This window comes from Notolepis coatsorum, assembly GCF_963971535.1.
Source record: "Notolepis coatsorum genome assembly, chromosome: 18".
NCBI classification, from domain to species: Eukaryota; Metazoa; Chordata; class Actinopteri; order Aulopiformes; family Paralepididae; genus Notolepis; species Notolepis coatsorum.
In genome coordinates this window covers 99,897,070-99,906,108 of record NC_140182.1, presented here as the reverse complement: position 1 = coordinate 99,906,108, position 9,039 = coordinate 99,897,070, and the positions used below count along the sequence as shown (strand labels likewise).

Sequence of the window (9,039 nt, the reverse complement as noted above, 5' to 3'; positions counted from 1 at the left end):
TCAACTACTTTCAACTGTAGTAGTTCCAACTACTTTAAAGAAATGGTTGAGGAAATAGTGTCTGCAGTTAGCTTTGAGGAATTTCTCTCAGCTCTTGAGACATGAAACACGTTGGTGTGTTACAGTACATGTCCGATTATCTCATGTCCTCCTCACAACAGAAGATTAAGGTTGAACATCGGCGAAGTGTCCCTTTAACAAAAGGTAACATTTTAGACTCCCCAACACTAGAGCCAAGAGCAAAACAAAACAGTATAAAAGGACAAAACATCAACATTCATGAACTTGGAATGACAATTCCTGAGAAAGAGAAAAGAGGAATGCAACATTTTAAAATGTTAGACTCCACCACTAAGCCTTCCATCCTCTCACAGCTTCTTCTCTCTCTGTTGCTTGCTGTCTTCTTCCTTCAGCGTGTAGGGGCGCAGATCCAGGGTCAGCATGCGGCTGAACAGGCAGTCGTTGAACTGGGAAGAGAGGGGGTAGATTGATTATAATTATGGTCACAAAACATCCCTAGGTTGGAGGGTCGCGGGTGGGATGAGTGAATGGGTCAAATTAATGGTGGTGCAATGAGTAACTGGGCTGTAAAATTTATGATTACACTAATCTGATTACAAACATTTCCGTTACTGATTGAAAAAAATAAAATAAAAAAAAAAGTCTTAAAGGCATACTAAGAAGTTTCAGCCATTAGATGTCACTAAAGCACCACCAACATAACGTGTAGTGCATCACCTGTATTCAACTGTACCACTGAACAAACTCAAACTAGGCATTGCAGATCAAATGACTCAAGATCCAGCTATCATATTATACCTACCTCTAAAATGTTGTCATAAACATATTTTAGGTTCAACTTTAGGTTGTACAGAACTTGCAAGTCGCTTTGGATAAAGGTGTCAGCTAAATTACTAAATGTAAAATGTCAATTTATTTTTGAAAACGGGAGCAAAGAACGACAGACTGCCCAGAGGATGAGCTAAGATACATAAACCAGAATTACATTTTATTTGCACACTAATTATTGTAGGGGCAAATTTGAGGAAAAGGCTTTCACCTTAGACTTAGAGCCTTGCTAAGCATTGACCTTTTACCAATTCTGGGCCAGCAGGCCATGCTCATTGTTGGACACTGAACTGCATGAAACGCATTTCACAGCCTGCTTTCTAGTAGACCGTAATGGGAAAAGGTCCAGGCCTGAAGCAGGGGTTGGCTGTCAAGTCAAGTCAAGTCAAGAGTTTTAATTGTCACGGCATACAGGTATACAATGAAATGCGGGTGGTCTTGCCCGCAACAATGTGCAATACAGTGGTACATATAATAGAATCAAAAGAGGCTGTGGGCTGTTGGTTGGTAGTTCTGTAGTTAGTAGCAAGGTTTAGCTGTCGGTTGGTAGTTAAGGTGCTCCCATAGTTGAGCGGACTGTACACGGACTGGACTCTGCAGAGGTCCACTGGACTCTTTGAGCTTTCATAGTCGAGCGGATCTCCGCAGACTAATTTCCTACATGTCTCGCGCCAGTGGGCGCCGCGGACGTCCACGCGTCAGAAAATAGGAGCTTCGCACTTGGACTCTGCTTTGGGTCTGCTTTGAATACCCTTTGGGTCTGCTTTGAATACCCTTTGGGTCAGCTTTGAGCCTGCGGGAGTCTGCTCCGTGTATGGTCCGCTCGACTATGGGAGGGCCTTTAGTAGCAGGGTTTAGCTGTGGGCTGTTGGTTGGTAGTTAGTAGCAGGGTTTAGCTGTGGGCTGTTGGTTGGTAGTTAGTAGCAGGGTTAAGCTGTGGGCTTCTGGTTGGTAGTTAGTAGCAGGGTTAAGCTGTGGGCTTCTGGTTGGTAGTTAGTAGCAGGGTTAAGCTGTGGGCTTCTGGTTGGTAGTTAGTAGCAGGGTTTAGCTGTGGGCTGTTGGTTGGTAGTTAGTAGCAGGGTTAAGCTGTGGGCTTCTGGTTGGTAGTTAGTAGCAGGGTTTAGCTATGAGCTGTTGGTTGGTAGTTAGTAGCAGGGTTAAGCTGTGGGCTTCTGGTTGGTAGTTAGTAGTTAGTAGCAGGGTTTAGCTGTGGGCTGCTGGTTGGTAGTTAGTAGCAGGGTTAAGCTGTGGGCTGCTGGTTGGTAGTTAGTAGCAGGGTTTAGCTATGAGCTGTTGGTTGGTAGTTAGTAGCAGGGTTTAGCTGTGGGCTGCTGGTTGGTAGTTAGTAGTTAGTAGCAGGGTTAAGCTGTGGGCTTCTGGTTGCGAGGCAGTCACCTCTGGGTAGACTCCAAGTAGAGCATCGGCCCTGGAATAGAACTCCTCCTTCAGAGAGATGACAATGATCTGCATGTTCTCTCTTGACTCCTCCCTGATGAAGCTGGTCACCTGGAGGCACACACACACACACACACACACACACACCATCATACAGTCAACATGTCTTCCACATACACGTTTGTCTTCTTCATCAGTGAATTATCCTCTTTGTGATCTTACCTTGCCGATATTGGTGTTGTCCAAGGCTGCGTCGACCTCGTCCAGGACAAGGAAAGGAGCAGGGCGGAAGCTGAGAGACACAGCACAGACACCAGTTAACATCAGCTAAACAGCACAGACATCAGTTAACATCAGCTAAACAGCACAGACATCAGTTAACATCAGCTAAACAGCACAGACATCAGTTAACATCAGGTAAACAGCACAGACATCAGATAACATCAGGTAAACAGCACAGACATCAGTTAACATCAGTTCTGTATCGTATAGCTCTCGCTCGGCGTCACTCTCTGCACTGTCCTCGCACACGTGCACGCGCACTGAATAAAGACCACAATGTACCTTTAATCCCAATATTTGTCTGACCACACCCCTATCAGCTTACCCATATAAGCAGGGGTGGGGCCACCCACTCGCCTCCTTCTCGCTTTCACCACAAGGAAGTGCCTCGGTAGATCCCCACTTGAAGTGATGTGATGGTAGGAGAAGAGTTGGAAAACAAGGATACGTTGACATCATATCTTTATTTTCTCTCTCACTATTTTCGAGAAAATACGGCGATATTGTCTTCGTACTGGAGTGTCTGGAAGATGATGATCATTCTAAAAATCCTCCACCGGTTTTCGTATTGGGAGTTTGCGCCGCTACATGCCAGGACGGCGGCCCTCTCCAGCTCACAACTCAACCATGGAAGTATATCTGCGCCCCGGAGCAGAAAGCGCTCTGCCCTGTTTGCTCTCGCATCGCCAAGCTCCCCAGACTCACGCGATGGGTCCGACTCCCCAAAGTTTAAACGCCCTCGTCTGCGGTGCTCTGCAGCCCATACCAGGATGATCATTCAAACGGCGAGTGTCATCGATGGAAATGCCGCTGTGAACAAGCCCCTCCACACGGCGCTGCTGCCCGACCAACCGTCTAACTCCGCCAGCAATGCAGACGCTACTCCTGCGGCTTTTCACCATAGAAACCTGGCCATCTACGACGGGGAATGCATCCAGGAACAGCCAGAGATCCTACTCATCGGAGATTCCATCACCAGGTTTTTGCAAATACCACACGGCATTACGTATTGTTTTTCCGGTTTAAAAGTTACTGACTTACTTGAGTGTACTCCCGAAATCATCGAGAGATATCCGTCCGCCCACACCGTTATTATTCATATCGGAGCAAATGACGTAATGGCTAGACAATCCGTTAAACTCCAATCTGACTTTTAATCACTAATACTCACTATTGAAAGCCTGGGTAAAATATGCATTGTGTCTGGCCCCATTCCATCCATAGGTCGTGGATCTGAGCGATTTAGCCGTCTGTTCTGGTTGCACAAATGGCTACAGACCCACTGTACTACTATAGGACTTTGCTATATAAATAACTTTGATCTGCTCTGGTCCAGGAAAGACCATTACAGACCCGATGGCATCCATCCAAACATATCAGGGGTAAATGTGCTAATACATAACGTCATACAAAGTATAGCATCACTGGCCTGACAACCAACCATATCTAGCTCTGTAGACTATATACAGAAGCAGCCTAAACTACAAAAAAACACGTTGAGTGTCATCCCGATTCTGATCACCAAAAGACTAATCAATTACTCATTATCACGTCCCATATGTAAATCTAACCTTATCAATATCAGTGTTCAACCACAGACTATCTCACACCCCACTACAGAACCCGTACAGCTAAAACTAGCACTGTTCAACGTTAGAGTGCTGAAACAAAAATCATTTCTGATAAATGAACTCATAGTAAAACATGGTGTACATTGTATGTTTTTAGTAGAGACATGGTTAGACAATATCACTGGTGTAGCAACACTGATTGAGACCTGCCCTTCCAATTTTAAATTCTATCAATCAAACAGACAGAGTGGGAGGGGAGGAGGAATAGCAGCAATCATCTCCACTCAATTTGTGTGCAATGATATTGACCTGGGAACATTTTTATCATTTGAATACCTTGCTATTGTATTGAAAACAGAAATGCCAGTAATATGTGTGACATTGTATCGACCACCAAGGTACTCGCCACTCTTCATACAGGAATTTTCAGAACTCATATCGATCTGCATTACCAGGTATGATAGAATCATTCTTAATGGAGATCTAAATATTCATATCAACAAAAAGGATGACCCCAGGGGTTGTGAGTTTCTGAACCTACTGGACAGTTTTGGACTGATGCAACATGTTCACGAGGCCACCCACCAACATGGCAACACTCTGGACCTACTAATAACAACAGGGCTAAACATTGAGAATATATCAGTAAAACAAATTCCAATTTCTGACCATTATTGTGTGTTCTATGGTACAAGCCTAATATTACATAAGACCAGAAGCGAATTCCTAGTTCACAGAAGGCTTCTGGACGCTAGAGCTGAAGCAAAATTCTCTAGTATGATGAAATCATACGACCAATGCAGTGAATCCTCCTTAAATCAGCAAGTGCAAAACTTCCACAGCACCTTGTCAACTGTGTTAGATATTGTTGCCCCTCTAAAGGTTAAAAAGGTAAAAACTGATAGAATCTCTCCATGGCTAAATAAAACCAATGTTAAAGATAACAAGAGAAAATGTAGGATAGCCGAGCGAAAATGGAGGAAACTCAAACTCACAGCTCACTTTAATTTATACAAAGACGCCATGGGCGCATACAATAAGGCAATACAACTTGCGAGAAAGGAATATTTTTCCAAAATGATCTCAGAAAATATGGGTAACTCCAGGGTACTTTTTTCCACCATTGACCGGCTGATTAACATACCACCCCCCCATATACCGCAGCAATCAGCCACAAAATGTGAAGAGTTCGCAGTTTTCTTTAATGAAAAAATATCATTGATTAGAGCAAGCATTACCGCTGATATGGATCTGGCTATGAGTGAAACCCCACCTGAGATAACTATGGGGGAATTCACATGTATTACATTACCTGACCTCTGTAAGATTGTCTCTGAGTGTAATTCCGCCACCTCCTGCCTCGATCCTATACCAACAGCATTTCTCAAGCGGGTGTTTGATAGTGTCTCAAATCATGTCCTTGAAATCATAAATATGTCTCTTCAAACAGGCACTTTTCCAGATGCATTTAAAACAGCTGTAGTAAAACCACTACTAAAGAAAACAAACTTAGATGTAAACGAACTAAAAAGCTATAGGCCAATATCGAACCTTCCATTTATCAGCAAGATATTAGAAAAGATAGTCTCAGTACAAATAAACTCCTTTCTCAAAGATAATAACATCATGGAGGAACTACAATCAGGTTTCAGAACAAATCACAGCACTGAAACTGCCCTTACCAAAATAGTTAGCGACCTCAGGCTAAACTCCGATGCTGGCAAAGTCTCAATTCTTGTCCTATTGGACCTTAGTGCAGCGTTCGATACGATTGACCATAATATCTTGATCAGTCGTCTAGAAAGACTGGTTGGCTTTTCCGATCATGTACTAAATTGGCTCATAACATACATTAAGGGGAGAAGGTTCTATGTTAAGCTTGGAGACAATGTATCCGAGGAACATGACAGCAATTTTGGAGTCGCACAAGGAAGCTGCCTTGGTCCATTACTCTTCTCACTATATATGCTGCCCCTCGGGGACATCATTCGAGACCACAATGTATGCTTCCATAGTTATGCTGATGATACACAACTATATATCTCCGCAGAACCAAATAACACTACAGCCATACAGTCCATTACAAATTGTCTGTTAGCAATAAACAAGTGGATGAACAATAACTTCCTAAAATTAAACAAAAGCAAGACCGAAATCCTATTGATCGGCCCAAAAGCGAAAAGGGAAGTGCTTTGTAAAAACCTGGGGAGTCTGTCATCCTATGTAAAGACTGAGGTTACAAGCCTAGGTGTCATCTTGGACTCAGACCTGACCTTTAAGTCTCATATAAATAAGGCCATGAAAACGTCATTCTTCCACCTAAGAAACATAGCGAAAGTAAGACCTTTCGTAAATAAAAAGGATGCAGAGAAACTTATTCATGCTTTTGTATCAAGTCGGCTTGACTATTGTAATGCACTGTTCACTGGTCTTCCCAAAGCAACCATTGGGAAGCTTCAGCTTATCCAAAACTCTGCAGCTCGATTACTAACTCATACAAGGAGAAGAGAACATATCACTCCAGTCCTGGCCACTCTGCACTGGCTTCCAATAACTCATAGAATTGATTTTAAGGTCCTTTTCCTAACATATAAAGCTCTTAATGAGCAAGGCCCAAAATACATAGCAAATTCCCTAGTTAGTTATCTGCCCTCAAGAACGCTACGGTCATCCACTACAGGTTTACTAGACACGCCCAGAAACCAAAAAAGGATAGGAAGTATGGCATTTGCCAACTATGCCCCAAAACTATGGAACACACTACCAACACACATCAGAAACGCCAGCTCTATGCACATTTTTAAAGGAAAATTAAAAACGTACCTATACAGTCTAGCTTACAAATAGTTATGGCTTGGAAAAACCTGATGGATCCATGAGGCTAGGATAAGCCTTGTGGACCCAACTTTTTAGATGAAGGAACGGGTACATAGGAGACACGCCTCCAGTTTTTCAAAAGTTTTTGACACGCCTCAGCTTCTGAGCTGAAGGCGTGTTTTTGCGGACCTCCCAAACTTTCAAACTTTTTAGATGAAGGAATGGGTACAATAGGAGACACGCCTCCAGTTTTTCAAACGTTTTTGACACGCCTCAGCTTCTGAGCTGAAGGCGTGTTTTTGCGGACCTCCCAAACTTTCAAACTTTTTAGATGAAGGAATGGGTACAATAGGAGACACGCCTCCAGTTTTTCAAAAGTTTTTGACACGCCTCAGCTTCTGAGCTGAAGGCGTGTTTTTGCGGACCTCCCAAACTTTCAAACTTCTTAGATGAAGGAATGGGTACAATAGGAGACACGCCTCCAGTTTTTCAAAAGTTTTTGACACGCCTCAGCTTCTGAGCTGAAGGCGTGTTTTTGCGGACCTCCCAAACTTTCAAACTTTAGACTGTTTTCTTTATACGTTTTTCTTTTTCTTTCTTTCTACCACAAGACGCGGCCACTGATGGGTCCATGGGACTTGGATAAGTCCTGTGGACCCAACTCTGGCCACTGACCACATGAGCGAACGGGTACATACGCACACAATACACGGCCACTGATGGATCCATGGGACTTGGTAAAGCACTATGGACCCAACTATGACCACTGATAAAAACGTAACTACACTAGCATTATAAGACCTAAACATTGCTACCTACCATACAAGTGCATTGGTTTAGTGCACTTCCGGTTGCCACTGAGCGGAAATGTTTGTGCGGACCTGTTCTCCCAAACTGGTAAGCAAATGACTGTTTTTACGTTATTTTCATTTTTACGTTACTATTATTATTTTTTTTTTTTTTTTTAAACATTGATCTTAACTGATCACTATGACTTTATTGCTTTTATCGTTATATATGCCTATAATTGTGTACAGCACTTTGAGCTACATGACATGTATGAAAGGTGCTTTATAAATACTTACTTACTTACTTACTTACTTACATGCTTTTCCAACTGCAGTCCTTGCTGTGTGCTGGTTGCGGTAAAGACACAGCTGGGCTGTAGGACGCGCCGCTGTTGTGAGGAGCGGTGGGTTCCAGGTTTGGTGAGTTATGTTTGCTGGCAAGCTCCACTTGTCTGTTAGTGCTATGGGGGCTAGTTGACAATGTTTATGAAAACCGGCCCCAGACTAGGGTCCTTTGTTCAGCCTCCTAGGCGACAGAAGACCTTGGTCTGAAGCCCATTATAGTTTAACTAGTGGGCCACGACCATTAACACTGGTGATCCCTGTGTTTTCTGGACGAGTGGATGTCTCTCTGTCACCGTGTTAGGCCCCATCTTTCATATCCAAATGAGAGTATTCCCTCACGAGGAGATATGGGCATAGATGTTCATTAGCGGAAGATCTGTGTTCAAAGTCAGCTACACAGGCCAGTTGGGTATTGTGCTGGCTCCGTCGGGTGTTGGTAAAATCACCGTTGTAAAACTGTGTTGACATCTTGTTTCTCTTTTCTCTTAAAAAGTGAGGAGGGTTTCAGAACGGCGGCCTGTCTGGGTGAGTGTTATATCATTGTGTACAAGTTCAGGTGATAGCTGCTTAGCTTACGTGCTAGTGGTGGCCTACTGTTAGCCAGTCAGCTGTTAGCTGCGGCGCTAGCCTGCTGTGATCACTAGGTGGCCTACCTGGCTAGGCTAGGAAACATTAGCTTGCTGCTGTCGCTGCTTAGCTTACGTGCTAGTGGTGGCCTACTGTTAGCCAGTCAGCTGTTAGCTGCGGCGCTAGCCTGCTGTGATCACTAGGTGGCCTACCTGGCTAGGCTAGGAAACATTAGCTTGCTGCTATCGGCCGAGGCCCAGCGCGGGGTGGCTCCGGCCCCTCGCGCGCCGCCGCGGTTCCCAACTCCCCTCTCCCTCACGGGGAGAGGCAGGGGGGATTCGAAGCTCCCCTCTGGTTGCGTGCGCCGTTCGCTCGGCGTCTCGCGGGCAGGGGCGGTAGCGACCGACGGTTGGAGCGGCCGTTAG

At 44.4% G+C, this 9,039-nt stretch overlaps 1 protein-coding gene across 1 annotated transcript in view; it reads right to left on the bottom strand.

Moving 5' to 3' along the window:
• Positions 1-368: 368 nt before the first annotated feature.
• Positions 369-9,039, bottom strand: part of smc1b (structural maintenance of chromosomes 1B) — a gene marked incomplete at both ends in the record, with an annotated part of 73,546 nt that continues 64,875 nt past the window's right edge. Inside the window, 3 exons of the mRNA XM_084335303.1 lie at positions 369-467; positions 2,245-2,355; positions 2,467-2,536. Coding sequence (XP_084191429.1) covers positions 369-467; positions 2,245-2,355; positions 2,467-2,536 — 280 coding nt within the window. The remainder of the gene's footprint in view (positions 468-2,244; positions 2,356-2,466; positions 2,537-9,039) is intronic.